The sequence below is a fragment of the Camelina sativa genome, chromosome 13 (assembly GCF_000633955.1).
Source record: "Camelina sativa cultivar DH55 chromosome 13, Cs, whole genome shotgun sequence".
In the NCBI taxonomy this organism is placed as follows: Eukaryota; Viridiplantae; Streptophyta; class Magnoliopsida; order Brassicales; family Brassicaceae; genus Camelina; species Camelina sativa.
Window position 1 is genome coordinate 6879664 of NC_025697.1, and position 17037 is coordinate 6896700.

The 17037-nt window shown below is 35.1% G+C and overlaps 5 protein-coding genes across 6 annotated transcripts; 2 read left to right on the forward strand and 3 right to left on the reverse strand.

Moving 5' to 3' along the window:
* Positions 518-2743, reverse strand: LOC104735633. Its single transcript, XM_010455461.1, has 4 exons — positions 1965-2743; positions 1405-1856; positions 897-1046; positions 518-812 (listed from the first exon to the last, which is right to left on the reverse strand). Exons 1-4 carry the CDS (start codon positions 2551-2553, stop codon positions 657-659), a joined length of 1347 nt encoding a protein of 448 aa, XP_010453763.1. The 5' UTR covers positions 2554-2743; the 3' UTR covers positions 518-656.
* Positions 4081-6031, reverse strand: LOC104735634. Its single transcript, XM_010455462.2, has 4 exons — positions 5922-6031; positions 5193-5373; positions 5009-5075; positions 4081-4932 (listed from the first exon to the last, which is right to left on the reverse strand). The coding sequence occupies exons 2-4, from the start codon at positions 5339-5341 to the stop codon at positions 4609-4611; spliced, it is 540 nt and encodes a 179-aa protein (XP_010453764.1). The 5' UTR covers positions 5342-5373; positions 5922-6031; the 3' UTR covers positions 4081-4608.
* Positions 10201-12429, forward strand: LOC104735635 (caffeoylshikimate esterase). 2 transcript variants are annotated; one of them, XM_010455463.2, is made up of 9 exons: positions 10201-10261; positions 10463-10659; positions 10836-10865; positions 10945-11071; positions 11163-11309; positions 11400-11530; positions 11634-11771; positions 11861-11959; positions 12043-12429. In XM_010455463.2, the coding sequence occupies exons 1-9, from the start codon at positions 10216-10218 to the stop codon at positions 12283-12285; spliced, it is 1158 nt and encodes a 385-aa protein (XP_010453765.1). In that variant the 5' UTR covers positions 10201-10215; the 3' UTR covers positions 12286-12429. The 2 variants fall into 2 exon arrangements, with proteins under 2 accessions (XP_010453765.1, XP_019090651.1); XM_019235106.1 differs by having other exon boundaries at positions 10218-10286.
* On the forward strand, positions 12799-14563 carry LOC104735636 (40S ribosomal protein S7-3). The gene is made up of 6 exons (XM_010455464.1): positions 12799-12917; positions 13420-13504; positions 13595-13668; positions 13761-13884; positions 13983-14165; positions 14256-14563. Exons 2-6 carry the CDS (start codon positions 13430-13432, stop codon positions 14370-14372), a joined length of 573 nt encoding a protein of 190 aa, XP_010453766.1. The 5' UTR covers positions 12799-12917; positions 13420-13429; the 3' UTR covers positions 14373-14563.
* Positions 14833-16640, reverse strand: LOC104735637 (chloroplastic group IIB intron splicing facilitator CRS2-B, chloroplastic). Its single transcript, XM_010455465.2, has 8 exons — positions 16554-16640; positions 16019-16214; positions 15851-15935; positions 15689-15756; positions 15542-15592; positions 15372-15445; positions 15235-15293; positions 14833-15149 (listed from the first exon to the last, which is right to left on the reverse strand). The coding sequence occupies exons 2-8, from the start codon at positions 16208-16210 to the stop codon at positions 14956-14958; spliced, it is 723 nt and encodes a 240-aa protein (XP_010453767.1). The 5' UTR covers positions 16211-16214; positions 16554-16640; the 3' UTR covers positions 14833-14955.

The following is a 17037-nucleotide window of genomic DNA, read 5'->3' on the forward strand; positions in this document are numbered from 1 at the left end:
AAAAAAAAAAAAAAAAAAAAAAAAATATTATAGTTTGAGATTTTGCATGCGTGGGAGGTGGTAGAAAGCCCCTGGATTTTTGGGACACCGAGAGTAACAAAACAGAGAGAAGAAGACGACAGGTTACTCAAGGCACATGGTAATCACGACCGAGCGTATTAGGTTTGGTCGACTCGCCGCATTAATATAAGCAGGTGGTGTTTCAAACCACCCGGTACCTAGTTTTTCTATTCAATTCTTACGACATTGGTCATTTTTTAACTAGTAACGACTGTACATGAAATAAAGTTTCCATAAAAAAAAATCTACATGTCCAATTCCAAAACCATACATCCGCCGCTTCTTGTTTTCAATTTTTCTTGTGACTGTGGGCGACTCGGTTCATCGCCGGTTTTTTCAAAATAAACTTGAGAAATTGTTACCCAATCAAATCATTTCAACTAATTGTAAAACAAAACGTAACAAATATTTAATGTCTCAAGACTTTTCCTTATATTATTTCATATATGTACTTGTGACTTTTGTGATTCTATTACACAACTAGCTACCCACAATACAAGGCAGCTTAAGTGCACCAAAACGTTTTTTTTTTTCTCTTTTTCAAATAACTAAATCTTTCAATAAAAGAAATCCCAAAATTTGAATGAAAAACAAAATCACTTCGCATTCTTTAGTGCGTCGCTACAGATCCTCTCGATATCACGTTGCAGCCTCTCAATCTCAGCTTCAATACGAGCCTTCTCTTCACCTTCCTTAGCCGTGCTTAACAAAATCTTCTTCAATGTTTCGATTTTTGTCAGGCGACTTTTTATCTACAAAATCAATTTAAAGTTAAGACTAAAATACGAACGCCAAAAAAACACACCAACAACTAAAAAAGTGAGAGTTGTTTATACCTTACGGTGAGGCCACCGCATCAAGCCTCCTTCCCGACAGATCTTTTTCATAACCGTCGGACACACCTTCATCTCATTCGCCGCTGCTTCGATTGGGAGATGAAAATGCTCGCTGAAATCTTTTACTGTCATTTTCTTAGTCCTTGCTCTCTGTTCTTCCACCGGCACATAAGAGATTAACCAAAGAAACGGAGGTTGTTAATTAATGAATTCTCTCTTAAATAATACCAGCTATACAAATTGTTGTTGTCTAATAAACGAAATAAAACTAGTCGTTATTTTTCTGTAATAAGATCGATCATTTATACGATTCCACTAATCACATTGCCAAAAGGCTTTCTTTTAGCAAAATGAGCACGTTTTCGGACCATAATCTAACCTTAAGTAACTATATCAGTAATAGGTTTCCTTGCAGTGCAAGAAAAATGTCTCCACTAAAAAGGAGATCCTAACCGATCATATATATGATGTTATAAGTGGTTATAAATTGTGAAATTAGAGACGATACCTGTGCAGCGAGAGGGGTTTGTTTCCCCTTTTTCCTTTCTTTCGACACATCGGTGGTGGCTTGCTCTCTCAGTCCAACACGTAGCGGCACAGGTCGAACGTCGAGAGCTTCATCAGGTGAAACCAAAGGCAATGGAACATCTGTGCTTGGTAATGTCAACATAGGCTCCGGCGGCTGGTTAACGATGGAGTTGACACTCATAGCTTGATAAAAAGCCGCATTGGTGTCTTGCCTAAGTGTTAACCCGCTTGCTACTCTCTCGGAGCAATAATCTTCTATAATATTCTTTACTTCCTCCATCGTTAAATCGTGTAGATAATATCGTAGAGGTTGAGGTTGAGGTTGAGGTGGAGGTTCCATCGGATCAGAAGCAAGAAGTTGAGTCAGGAGAAGCGCATGGCATAAGAAACCAATCCCTCCAAAGATGATGAGGGTATTCCTTATTTCTCGTTCTATATAATCATACCAAACAACCAATCAATAAACGATCAATGTTGCAACCCCAAAACATATTTCAATAAATCCAAAAAAAAAACTTTTATAATGATAGATATTTATACCCTTGACATGGACTAGTTCTCGAAGCATTGTGCAACAAGGGCATACGGAGTTTTCATCAGGTACTACGAACATTCGATCAGCGATTCTCGGGACATGCACTGTGGATGGACCGCCAGTTTCAAAGTTTGGACCATTAGCATCACCGAAAACTCTAATACTCACTTCAAGTCTTGTAGTTTCAACAACATTACGAGTCTCTTGTGGGACATCATTGTTGATGTTTCCATTAGGATCATCATTTAGGGGTTCGAACATGTCCCAAGATATGGTATAATCATCGTCGAGGAAAGACGACATTCCATCAAACTCATCGTTGATATCGTAATCTGTGATAGAAAGATCAAGCTCGTGCATCAACTGAGTTTGGTCAACGTCCGTGGGTAATGGAAGAGACATAGAAGGAGGATGCGTGTTTTCCGTGAAGGATATGTCCATCAGAGTAGGGTTGAAATCGGCCATGACATTTTGAATGTCTTCGTCCGTAAACCCCTTGAACTCATCCAACGGATCATTAATGTACGGGTCTTCTTCATCCGCGTTGTTTCTTTCAAGAGCGGATGGTTTTGGATCATCATCATCACCCGCCATTATTGTTTTTTCACTCTTCTTCTAATTGCTTTCTCTCTTGTTCTTTTTTTTTAGGATGAAACAAAAAAAAGAGAGGAGAAATTGTCTCTCAAGCACAGTGCGATGCTTGAGAGTTGAAGAACAAAGAGTGAGGGAAGAGAGTGGTGTCACGATCAGCGAAAGGTTTTGTAATAAGAGGCAAGACAGAGAGAGAGAGAGAGAAAGAGGGAAAGAGAAATTATGGCGGTTAATGGTCGTTGTTGTAAGTTATCCTGATTCAACAGATGCGTTTGTTCGGTTAATTGTCTTGCCGGACGTATCACATAACTGTCTGATTTTTTTTATTTTGTAAAGAAATCAAATAAAGTAAGAATTACTCCGGGTTGGTTCCAATTATTTAGACTTCTGTTACATTGGAAGGAGATTTATTTAATTTTATACACACTGTATAGTATTAAATAGTGATAGTGTAAATGTTCAATTGATATTCCAATTTGTTTTCGTTTTGTTTATAATATCTCGAATATACAACTGTGATCACGAATTTGATAAACCAACATACTGTACATTGTTGCATACGGTTTACATCGATCCAATAAACGATAACTAGAAAATAAAATAAAAAAGTAGAGGGTCACAAATTTGATAAACGAACATTTATGTTAAGAGCTCTCGGTACAGCAACATTGTTACAACTGCAGTAGTTTAACTATTCTTTGTGGTGCTTTGGTGCATATGGAAATTGAAGAATGAGCTTATCTCCCAAAATAGACAATATGATCCACATTAGACATTGACAAAACAGAATTGGATGAATCATGGATAGCTGCCAATAAGCCCACAACAATGACTTTGTAGGAAGACGACCATAGGTCGCAAGTTCAAAAAATGCATGAGCCACTGACATCACTGATGTTTACGACAATTAAAAAAAAATGGAAGATGACCGGCGAGAACTTAGAATCGAAATAGCTCGGTTATTTGGAAGAGACCTGATTTGCATTGGATCAAATGCAACTTTTCCACATCAGACCCGAAATGTTTGTGGTGGATGGAGAAACAAAACAAGGGATTCTCATGGTGTTTCGAAATGCTGATCAACAAAACCATGCATTAGAAACTTAATAGTTTAGTCCTCCTTTCACACCCAATAGCAATAGCGTTGTGGAGATAATACATATGGGACGCAAAGCTTAGTCTGATAACACCCTTCTGGGCCACAAAATTTAGCAGATATGATCACATTTAAAAGTTCCAAGACATTGAGGTTCCACAGAAACTGATTACTTTAAACTCAACAACGTATCTTCACCACCGCTTTGGATGTTCGAGTGTTTGATAAAGTCTTTGGATGTTCGAGTGTTTGATAAAGTCTTTGGATGTTCGAGTGTTTGATAAAGTCTTTGGATGTTCGAGTGTTTGATAAAGTTTGAAGTTTCCCGGTTTTAATGTATGAGTTCCAATATATGACTTTACTTACAACACAGATGTATCAAAACACCAGAAATAGAATACACACACACAAAGGGTCAGAGAGAGGACTTCAGATCACCAGGACAAAAAAAGAAACATTACTATACATAATGGTGACTTTCTCTGAACGAAGATAAAAATCCAAATAAATTATCTACATTACAACGAGAAGATAGAAACAAAGAGTTCTTCTTTTCTCCCGAGAAAATTTTACAGATTCTTCTAATCTTCTTCCCCCTTAAGTTAATATAACACAATAATAAAGATCCGCCCGACCCAGAAAAACACCAAACGAATACATTGATTCGACTCTTCTTTAAATACTGCATATTTATATACAAACACTAACCTGAATAATTATAAAAAAACGGTGACCGGCGACGGTAACTGATCTTCATCTTCCCCACCTTCTTCCTCCTCTCTCTCTCTCTCTCTCTCTTAGGAAAAAGATGAACAACAAAAAACATATTCATTTAATTCAAAAATGGTAACACTAGTAGTAGTAACGGTAGCAGCAAGTAGCAAATCAAATCCTCCTCTGTTAGGCACTGGTGAACGATTTCCAAATCTCTCTATGTACACTTGGTTTTTTGTTTCAGTCTACTAAGCCATGGCAGGGATGCTTGAGTTTTGGCGGTCACGGTTCAAGCAATCAAATCCTTCTACTCTAACTGCAGGAGAGTTGAGTCCAAACTTCATCCTAACACAACCACGGGACGACGAGGATGATGATGATGATGAAGATGGAGACGGGAAAGCGGTTGCTGAATTGGGCTGAAGGAAAGGAGAGTTTGGTGAGATTGGATTGAGCTTCACATCTCGAAAGCGAGCATCTTGTGCTAATGGGTTCACAGCTCTGCTCGGTGGTGATCCGGGAAAATATGGTGGCGATGATGATAGTAACTGCCCTATTGTTCCATTATCCTCCTGAAGATACAACAACAAAGGATTAAAAATCAGAATCTTCTAGCTTTGAATTGACAAGGGGATCAGAGATGCATACCTTTCTACGAATGATGTCCAAAAGCTCAGCACCAGCTTTAGAATCACACAAATCAGCTGCAGCTTGACTACAAAAATCGAAAAGAGAGACTTCTATCAACACTTGGAGGGGGGCAATTGTTTGTTTGTTTTCTCATGACTGCAGAAACAAAAAAGGCGGATGCTTTGAATGAATGAATAAATACCTCATATGTAATCTAAGAGGACGAATGACGTTGTTGGCGAGTAAACCAACACGTCGGGGCTTAGGACAAACAACAAGATCCTTACGATCAAATCCCATCATCTCCTCACGAGACATGAAGGCGTTCTGCTGAAGGTTGCAATGATTCATCTTTTTCTCCCCTTTGATCCACCGAAGGACGCCTGATTCAAATCGAACCACAATCAAATCAGATCAGATCCATCACAGCAAGATGGGGAGGAACACATAATTGAAACATCTGAAACTAATTTCCAGAATCCAATTAAAAAAAACTAGGGTTTACTTTGTAAGATCTGACCCTAAAAACAACGGATCTGAATCAGAGCTTTAAACCACCAAACGAATCGCTTCAGGTTGAAGGAAAAAAAAAAAAAAAAAAAAAAAAAAAANCAATTTCGGATAAAGCCAACGATGGCGTTTGACCGAAGAGGCTAAGGACGAAACGAAACCCAGATCCGAGAAAATTCAAAATTCGTAAGAATGACACAGAAGAAGTTTTGGCTCAAATAGAAACAAAACTCAAAGGCTACTCTAATAACAAAACAAAAGAAACGAAAACGACGGATCTAATATCTATGAAAACTTATTGTAAAAATGAAGAAAAGAGAAAGAAGACGAAGAAGGTGATCTGTAAAATCAGCCATGAAAGGAACTTGAGAAACGAAGAAGAAGAAGAAGAAGAAGAAGAAGAAGGAAGAGAGAGATGTACCTGAGTAGTAAAAATCTCCGGGAGAGGAGAGAGAGAGAGAGCACGATGACGGAGGAGAAGATAGGAGTAAAGAGAGGGAGAGAGAGAGGCGACAAATCGTCGGAGGAAATAAGGATTTTATATAAGGATTTGAGAGAGACCAAAAAAAGTGTGGGTGAGGTTGAAGACAACGTGAAACGATGGCGTTTTTGGTGATATTAGAAATTTTGCTTTTCTTTATTTTATTTTATTTGTGATATATATAAAAAAAAAAAAAAAAAAACAAGAAAACTGCTATATATCGCCGTCGTTATAGTGATATTTGTGGACAGCTTAAATATTCCTATTTCCATGCGTTTTTTTTTTTAAATAGATTAGTCAACATAACTAATGATTTTGTTTTCTCTTTTTAACACATAAGATATCATTCTATTTTTTTTTTCACTATCCCATATTTTCTTTCATTGATATATTAACATAATTAATGATTTTGTTTGGTAATAAGAATAATTAAAATTAAAATTTCTAAAAATAGAATAAAATATTTAAGAGTAATTTTTGTCAATATGATTTCTTCCAAAAATACTACTATTATCATAACTTTTTGTATCCATAGGAATTACTTATTCAATCCTTAAAAATAAATAAATGTTACTATGTATGAATTCATTTTTTTTTAAATATAGAATTTTGAGATTTATTTTAATTGAATGAAATGTTAATCTAAATTTCTTTTCACACTGTATATAAATTTGCAAGAAATTAGGAACGGAAACTTTATTTTTCGATAATATACTAGATCGGAGCCATGGAAAACATCTTATTGTAAATTAGAAAACAAATATATTTTCTATTACCATTCTGGTATCTTACACATTTTGTATACTTTAAACAAACCTACATTGACATGAGTATCTAGAGTTTACTTTATTACTTTTTTATAGATCTCACCTTTTTTTTCATAATAGATTTTTGTTTTTGGCTTTTATTTATTAAAAGTAAAGTATATTAAAAACGCATGCCTCTGTGTCTATGACGCTCTCAATAGACATAAGTGAAGTTTGACATTTTGACCGGGAATGGTTTTATCAGGGTCCGATGTTTCTTCATTTGCTGGCTTCCATAGTTAACGTGTCCACATCACCAGAGACAGTAATACTTTTTTTTTTTTTTTTTTTTAAAANCAGAGACAGTAAGTAATACATACTATCACAGTTGACTATTTTATAGAATCAATTTTTAAAAATTAACATCACATTTTCGATGAATGCTAACTTGCTTGAATTTAATATTTTGGCTATCTAATTCGTCGTACACACAAATAGAATAAAACATGAGAAACTATGAACTTCATCAAATTTGACTCTTGGCATGACATAATACTTGTTTTTTTTTTGTGTGAATAAAGTTATAGTATCCTTGTTCATGGCATGCCATTATACACAAAAACTCAAATCCTCTTTCAATCTTTCTCGTTGTAAGGGATCTTGAAACCAGATTTTACATATAGTCACTTTCTTATAACTAAAACTTAATAATATTCCCTTTTTACGAAAAAAAAAGATCTTGTGGTCTCGATTTTTTTTTTTGTTTTCTTCTTTTTCCACCGAAGTAGATTAGATGTAGTGGAATACGTACGTTTGTGAATTTCTTTAAAAAAATAAAAATCGATGCAACTTAGCCTGATCTTTTTATTTGTTTCCCTCTTTTCTTAGTTCCTGACCAACTTTCTTGTTTAAAATACTAAGTTAATAAGTGTTCAAATGTTTGTAAAGAACATAACGTTAGGATTCTATGGCTTCCTATAATTTTACAATTCTACTATCCAACGTTTTCCGTGTTGATCTCTATTTATAAAGACGTAGACAATAAACCATAAATAAAAAAATAAGGGGAGGTATCGGTTTAGGATTTAGAAAGAATTTTAATGACTTTAAAAGTTAGGTAAAATATGTTGTTATTCAATCAAAACTTTTAAAAACTCTTTAAAAATCTGGTGTTATTGGTTGTGGATTTGTAAAAAATTATCTAAAATCTTGATAAATCTAGTGTTATTGGATTAAGAATTTTATAAAGTCATTAAAAGTTTTATGTTATTCAAGTAAAACAAAAGAATCTTGGATTGTTAATGAATTCAATTTTTATGTTATTGGTTTAGGATTTTATATCATTTCCTTCATAACAAAAGTCATGAAAACTCTTTCATCAAATAAAAAGATTTTACAAGATTAGAAAAAACAAATCATCAAGATTTTAAAAAACTTTCTAAACAATCTCTTACAATCCTTCATTTTTAACTTTCAATTTTCTATGATTCTAACAATCAGCAAGAATATAAAGTCATTAAAATTCTTTCTAAATCTTAAACCAATACCTCCCCTAAAAAGTTTAAGCAAAGATGTCACTGAATTATGGAGATTGTGGGGAAAATTTTGAAAATTAATTAAGAAGCTGTATTTAATTATGGGGGGAGAGAAAGATGTTTTGTTTGTTTTAGGAAAAGAAGGGACAGTGGGAGAGACATGCGAGCCATTTACGCATTGAACAAAGGAAGAATAAAAAATAAAGCCAATGGCATTGTTTTGAAATTTATATATATATTTGACTGATTATACTTCTTCTTTTTCCAGAAATAAAGACAATGACATATACTGTGTTGTGGGGTTAGATTATAAAAATCAAACTTTTTCAGTAGTTGAAAACATTATACATACGTTTGAATATCAGTCATGAGTTTCTTTAAACAAAACTACTAACTTGTAGACTTAATTAAGAGACTTTATAAGATTGAGACTTGTTATAGTTTGAAGACTTTGTGGCTTTGGTACCTCAACTGTAATTCATGAAATTTGATTTTATAGAGAAGTTGCAGTTTTTGAAGCTGGCAGTTGAAAACAAAAACTTCAACTTCTCTTTTTTACTACCTCATCAAATTTTTAAATGTTGGCTGTTTAGAGGAATCAAATAAATTGACACTATTTGCAATAAATACTTGCACAAGAACACACACATAAATTATGTTGTGATTTATCATTAATATGTACGTAGTCTTTTTTTCTGTGTGTGTGCAAATGTCTAGAGTTATTTAGAATAAACCTATGACTAGAGACTAAGAGTTAAAGGTCATCAACTGGGTCAAAGTAGCCTCACTAGTGACTAGACTCGTCTAGCCGAAGGTCTTAACTCGGAATATATAATGATGCAGATTGATTTGCAAGTATTTGTGTGAGAGCAAAGCAAAAGTAAAAGTAAGCTACTGTGTAATCTTAATGCAACATTTAAATTACCAGTTAAAAGTTATAGTTATATAGACTTCCACATAACTGATAAACAGACTTATTATGGCAATAATATGGTGGTTAAACTTTCACATTGTTTTGCCATTACAAATTAGCTGGGAGGTAGTTTTTAAAAGCTACCTTCTTCATGAACCATTCAACTCCCACACACACACACTCCCAACTGTGTTCTTTAATTGTACCAACCATATTTGATGTGCTTTACAGTTTACACTTAGAACCATTTCAAAGTTTCTGATAATGTACCAATGAAAAAATACAACTCCAGATACATAAACCATTGAATTGATGTGCTTTATAATTCGCCGTTGGAGAAAAAAAAAAGATTTTTTGATAAAGAATTATAGGGAAAAAAAACTTGAATTCTGCCGATGATTTCTCAATACAAACATGATGTTCCCTTGTAATTTTTTAAAAGAAATAATCATGAAAGACTATAAGAAAATGTGAAAAAATCCTAGTTTGTTGAGATATATTATTGCATATTATATAAAAAAAAAAAAAAAAAAAGATGAGGAGGTTTCCTCCCTAAATAAAAACTCCTTTGAAATAAATTGCACGTGACCCTGACTCATAACATACACTTGGCATCGCATTAATGGATTGTCGTCTATCAAACGACACAGACGCGTTAGCATATCGTCACAGAATCGTTTTGAGGATCCAATCTCAAGTCTCAACACAAAACTACATTACTCTTCCGACAATACAATATTGTTCACACGATGATGATGATATTGATAGACAATTTGAGAGGACAAGAACCGCAGAACTCATTAATTCATAGAATAATAATTGCGTAATTCTCATGGTTTTCTTATTATTACGTGCATTTATTTGTTTTCCCCTCTCACTCACTTTCGTGTAATCTTCTCTTTCTCAAAAAAAAAATAATAATAATAATAATAATAAAAAATTAGAAAAAAACAGTTTAATTGATTTTTTGTTTCTTTTTATATAAATAAATAAATAATACAAAAATTCAGAACGAGTCTCTATTTTAGAAAATTTTGTTAATGGCTCTGAGATCAGCAAAGCTTACCCTTTTCAGTCCTTTACACGGTAGCACTAGTCACCAATATTATTCGTAATTATCCATTTCATTGTTATTATTCTTTTTCAAAGTTGAGACTTTTTTTTCTTTTTCTTCGGTTGGAATAATAAAAGTTTGCTATCTCAAAAAAAAAAATAATAAAAGATTTTGATGTTGCGTGGATCAATTTGATTGATCTGCAAAAGGGATTTTTTTTTTTTTTACATTAGGGTTTGTGGATAAAGGAAGAAGATTTGTGTGGCAACGAAGTAGTAGTAGTAGATCGATGGCTCCGACGGTGAAGCTAGACAAAGATGAGGAGCTCCGGCGACTCAAAGAGGTTAATATTGACGAAGCTTCAGCGCGTCGTCATGTTCGTGATTCCTTGAAAGACGTCCAGCTTAATCTCGATCATATCCTCTTCAAGGTAAAAAGAAAAATCCGAAATTGAATCTGTTTGTCTCTTCTAATTGAAATGGGTTTAAGAAAGGTTGAGACTTTTTTAGACTGAGTATCGACCACTCTGTTTCAGCTTTGTTTCAGATGTGTGTGTTTGTTTTGTTGATTTAAAAGTGTTTGTTTTTTTTTTCATGATGTTTGCAGACACCTGAAAATGGAATTAAGACTAAAGAGGTAAAAGGAGAGAATGTTTTGTTTAGCTTGAGGGAGCCTTTTCTTGTTGTTTGTGGTGATGTATGATTGATTTATGTAGTCTTATGAGGTGAATTCGAGAGGAATTGAGATCTTCTCCAAAAGCTGGCTTCCTGAAGCTACTAGCCTTAAAGCTTTGGTTTGTTTCTGCCATGGTTATGGAGATACTTGCACCTTTTTCTTCGAAGGCATGTTTCTTTGTGTTTTTTCTTCTTCTCTAAATAGCCAATGGTTTGTGTATGAAAATGAGACTGAGGCTTGTTTGATTGCTTTTTGCAGGGATTGCAAGGAGATTGGCATTATCTGGTTATGGAGTTTTCGCTATGGACTATCCAGGATTTGGCTTATCGGAAGGCTTGCATGGTTATATCCCTAGCTTTGATCTTCTTGTTCAAGATGTCATGGAGCATTACTCCAAGATAAAAGGTAATTAATAACATTTGATTCACATGAAAGGGTAAACTTTATGTTCATGTTTTAGGTGTCTTGATAGATTTTGAATCTTTTTGGATGCAGAGAATCCCGAATTTAGTTCTCTACCTAGCTTTCTCTTTGGACAGTCAATGGGTGGAGCCGTGTCGCTCAAAATACATCTCAAACAACCAAATGCGTGGACTGGCGCAGTCTTGGTAGCACCAATGTGCAAAGTAAAGTCTTGTCTTTCTTTCTTCTTATTTGCATAGTCATTAAGCAAATCTCTCAGTATTACGAATGATAAACTGTAACTTGACATACACCTATCTGTTTTAGATTGCAGATGACTTGGTTCCACCGCCGGTATTAAAACAGATTTTGATTGGTCTAGCCAATGTTCTACCAAGACATAAGTTGGTTCCACAAAAGGATTTAGCAGAAGCAGCTTTTAGAGATGCCAGGAAGAGGGAGATGGTAATAACATAAATAACAGATTTAATGAACTTATCACTTGTTATAACGATTTCCTTACTAAACCCGTCTTCTCAATTTTGTATTTGCAGACACCATACAATGTGATTTGTTACAGCGGCAAACCCCGACTACGAACTGCAGTAGAAATGTTTCACACAACTCAAGAGATTGAAAAACAATTGCAAAAGGTAAAAAAAAAGAAGTATGAGAAAACCCGAATCTAGAAGAGCAGAATCAGAATAATGACATTTCTTGATTTTGACCTTTGTAGGTGTCTTTGCCAATATTGATTCTACACGGAGAAGCTGATACAGTGACAGATCCTTCAGTGAGCAGAGAGCTATACGAGAAAGCGAAAAGTTTAGACAAGAAGATTGTTTTGTATGAAAATGCTTATCATTCTCTGCTCGAAGGCGAACCTGATGACATGATTCTCCGTGTCTTGTCCGATATCATCCTGTGGCTGGACGAGCATAGCTTGCAAGCTGAGGGATCATCAGTTATCACTGCGTAGCTTATGAACCATTTGTTTCGTTTTACTGTAGGTAGAATCCATTTGTTTCCAACGAATTAGCAATAAAATGATCATTATTTGCAATCAAATTTACAGGATTGTTCCTTTCAAGGGGTGCTCAAAATAGTTTGAACTTTGCAATTATATCCACAACTAGCATGTAAATCCGAGTCAATGAAATTAACTTTCCTTTGCATAAGTTTGCAAATATTTGTGTCATCTTCTATTCTTGGGGCAAAGTTTGGGTTTTTTCCCTAACAATCAAATCTCAAATTATGATACGAGACTGAGAGTTGTATAAAACCATCTTTTACAAACGTACTTGATAACGTAGTTGCATTAAGCATTTCTCCCAAACAAAGAATGTGAGAGTTAAAAAGAAAAAAGAATTTGAGAGGATAACAAGTTTGGGCTTTTAGGGGAAAGAAACGAGTTTGTTAATAAATGGGCTATAAAAAACTTTTTATTAAAAGCCCATATTGGGTCGATACCTTGGAAACCCTAATCATCGAACAATAAAACCTGATTTTACCGAAACTGAGCTGCGAAGGAGAAAAGCCGCAGCATTTTTGTCAATCCAAAAGGGTTCGTCTTCGTTCCTTCAGATTTCGCCTCCGTGCTTTTGCTGATCGGTAAGTCTCTAAAGGGTTTTCTCTTTCACTCCCTTCTCTTGCTCCGCCGTTGTTGTTGTTGTTGTTGTTGTTGTTGTTGTTGTTGTTGTTGTTGTTGTTATGATTGAGTTTTCTTCTCTTTAGAGGCAATGCTGATGTTTTCTACTAAAATCTTAGAGCTTTGTCAAATGGTTTGGAAAAAAATTTCAGCTTGTGTGATTTGTCTTCTGATTCATTGCCTTATTGTGGTTGAGAATAAGTCTCTGTAGTTCATCAAGCATTGTCTTTTACTCCAGACTAGTATGATTGAATCGAACAAATTTGTTTGTATGTTTTACTTAACAGTTAGACAACTGAGATTGTTTTGGTTGAAACTATTAAACTGTTTATTCCGGAATTTTATAGAAATGATTCGTATTTGGTTGCTTGAGTTTACATTACAAGGTCACCTGTTGTTTTAGAAGTAAGCTCCTATGCCTAAAGTCTCACCTTTTTTTTTATTTTGTTTCTTTTGCAATTCAAGATCTGTCAAGATGTTCTCCGCTCAGAACAAGATCAAGAAGGATAAGAATGCTGAACCAACAGAATGCGAGGAACAAGTTGCTCAGGTAACTAAATACCTTTTCAATGTCTTTGGCTGTAATTTTGTCCTCCTTTGTGGAATCATTCATTGTTAACGGAGATTCATCTTCTCTTAGGCTTTGTTTGATTTGGAGAACACCAACCAGGAGTTGAAATCCGAGTTGAAAGATCTCTACATCAACCAAGCTGTGTATGTTACTCTGTTTAGTATCTTCCCCTTCTCATTTCATGGTTGCATTCTTCTTTTGTACAGAGGGAAAATAATTTGATTTCTCATTGCAGGAACATGGACATCTCTGGAAACCGCAAAGCTGTTGTGATTTACGTACCATTCAGATTGAGGAAAGCTTTCCGCAAGATTCATCCTCGCCTTGTTAGGGAGCTTGAGAAGAAGTTCAGTGGAAAGGTAAGTTTGTGAATTTCCATTTCTTTTGTAGATGTCTAGTTAAATCTTTCGACAATCTCTCTTGAACACTCTGCCATTGTTTCGTTTAATTTTCACAGGATGTGATCTTTGTTACCACAAGAAGGATCATGCGTCCTCCCAAGAAGGGTGCTGCTGTTCAGAGGCCACGTAACAGGACTCTTACCTCTGTTCATGAAGCAATGCTCGAAGATGTTGCTTTCCCCGCTGAGATTGTTGGAAAGCGTACTCGTTACCGTCTTGATGGTTCCAAGATCATGAAGGTATCATATCATCTATGAGAATAAACTCTGATCTTTCTCTGAATTAATTTAAACTCATCTTTACCTTTTGTTTTGAATACTATGTCACAGGTGTTTTTGGATGCCAAGCAAAAGAACGACACGGAGTACAAGCTCGAGACTATGGTTGGTGTGTACCGCAAACTTACTGGCAGAGACGTCGTGTTTGAGTACCCGATTGAAGCTTGAAGGATGATGGTGATCATGAATCATCAGGGTAGAGAAAGAGAGCTTTTGATTATGTTTTGTGGTACTTAGGGTGAAGGAAACTCTCTGATTCAGTTCCTTATTCACAATCTTTAATGTTCTATTTTACCATGACTACTCTTTTGTGATTTTCAATTTTGAAAACTTATTTGAAATTTCAGATTAGTCTCAAATTTCTACAGCAAATATATTGAGTAGAGAATCCTCAAATTATGATCATGGCAAATCGCACTCGCTTCAGTCCTCTATTTTTCAACCATTCACATAATTATGATATACTCCGTACCATTAGCTCTCTACAACCTGAAATCTGATCTACAATTAATCTCACATGCAATTAGTCTCTGCTTAATCAATCTGACAATCGGTTAAGATTTATACTGACCAAGAGAAATACTTTTTGCTTAATGTTTTACCACAACATGAAAATGCTAAACCAATCTGAATCTCTACACCTTTCTTTTGTAGCTTTTTGCAAATCAAAGCACACAAACTTCATCTGTTAATTTGCATTGTAATCTCATATTATACTTTGTGGAACTTGTATTTGCATTGTAATCTCATATTATACTTTGTGGAACTTGTATTTTTGCACAAGATTAAATCTTGAGATTCCTTGAGTGAATCCACTGAGCACAAGAGTCTTCACTGCTTCACTTCCTTGTTCTAGTGCTTCATCGATCTGTTTCCGTTCCCATGGACTAAACTTCTGAAGAAGAAAAGCTTTCATATCCATGTTTCCTGGTGGCTTACCAATGCCTGACAAACATTGACAAAAACAAAAAGCTTGAGATAGGAACAAAGGGTAGACTTGGATTTAAACCGAGCCAAACCAAAACAATACCTATGCTTAGACGAGGAAAGTTTCGACGACCATCCAAATTCCCCATAACACTCTTGACTCTGCAACAAATATAAAAGGTAACATAAGTTGATAGATCAGAGAACACACTTAAAAGGTTCAAGAGGCACAAGTAATACCCGTTGTGATAGCCTTGACCTCCTTTCGGTTGAAGTCTCAAAACCGCATTTGGTAAAGCCATCTCATCGTAAATCTAGGAGGGAGAAACCCACATAAGGATTCAACAAAAGGGTTCATGATTCCTAAACCTTGTTATAATTTCTAAGGATGCTAAAGTCGGTAAGTTTACCAGTAAAATGTGACGCAATGGTACTCGATAGTGTGAAGCTAAAGATCCAACCTTTAAACGACGACAACAGAACAGTTGTTTCAGATAAAGCTGATCTTTGCAAAGTTGGCAATAAGATAAGTGAGATGATCAGAAGAGAATACAAACCGATTCACCGCTGAAGTTCATATAAGTCTGAGGTTTGGCCAACAAGATAGGCACCTCTTCGATAGCACCTGTGCTGATCATCATACATAGAAGCAAAAATTCATCAGTTTTTTTTTTATTATGTTAAAAACAAGAGAACCGCAAAGCAAAGAGAAGTAGAACCTATTCCGATTAGAGCTTTAGACTGAATAGTGTTCATCAAAACGCCTTCTTTTCTAGCCAAAACATCGATCATCTCGAAACCAACCTGAAAAGAAGACAAACTTGTAGCACTCCAGAGATCAAAAGTCAACACCTCAAAATAAAAAAAAAGGGATTGCATTTGATTACATTGTGTCTTGTTCCGTGATACTTGTTTCCTGGATTGCCCAACCCTACGATAAGCCAAGGAGTGTACTCTATTTTGAATCTGTCATTCTCACTAGAAGTAGATGAACAAACCCGAAACCTCGGTTTCCGAAAGACCGGCCTCACGGCGTGAAAATGGTAAATACTGCTCGGTGTATACGTTGAGCAGATCATCGAACTGCTGATTCAAAGAAATGGAATCAAAATTTATTTATTACCATCATCTTACTCATTTTAAGCTACCAAAAATCATCAATAGATATCCCAAGATTTAAAAACCTTTGGAGTGAACGAACTATATTGAAAGTGAAATGACAAGAAACTAAGTGAAACCCATCCATAGAGGAATTAACGCAGATAAAAAAGAAAAAAAGTAAGTGTAAATCGAACAGAAGACTCAGCAGAATAGTAACGAGAGCTACAAGGGCTGAACCAAAAATATGTGTTTATGCAGTAAATTGATTATGTTATAACATCTCTGAAGAAGAAGAATAAGTGAGAAAGGAAATCGCTTTACCTCTTTCTTCTGGAGATTTTAAAAATTTCAAAGAGATTTTTCTTTTGCGTTTGGAACGAGAGATAGAAGAAGGATGAACAGAGTGTGACTTCTTTTTTCTGTGAGAGACGAAGAAGATGTTTACAAAAATTTGGTCACATTTTTTTTTAATGGGCTTTTCATTGTAGCCCAAATCAGATGATGGGCTTAACTAACTTATACTCGCATAAATTGTTGTGTTGTTGTTATAAATGGGGATTGCCTACGTCATTTAATAAGACGGCACGTGAGTATGTTGTTCTTAATAACCACGTGCGGCTACGTCATCCAAAATCTACCGTGGCCAAAAAAAACTCGCCAATCTTGCGGCTCTCATCCTTTTTAGCATTTTTACCCTTTTTTATTTTAACTTTTATTTTCTGTTAATATACTTTTTTGCACCAATCATATCTCCTACACACGGATATTAAAAGATACTATAAATATCAATTATTAGCGTTAGATA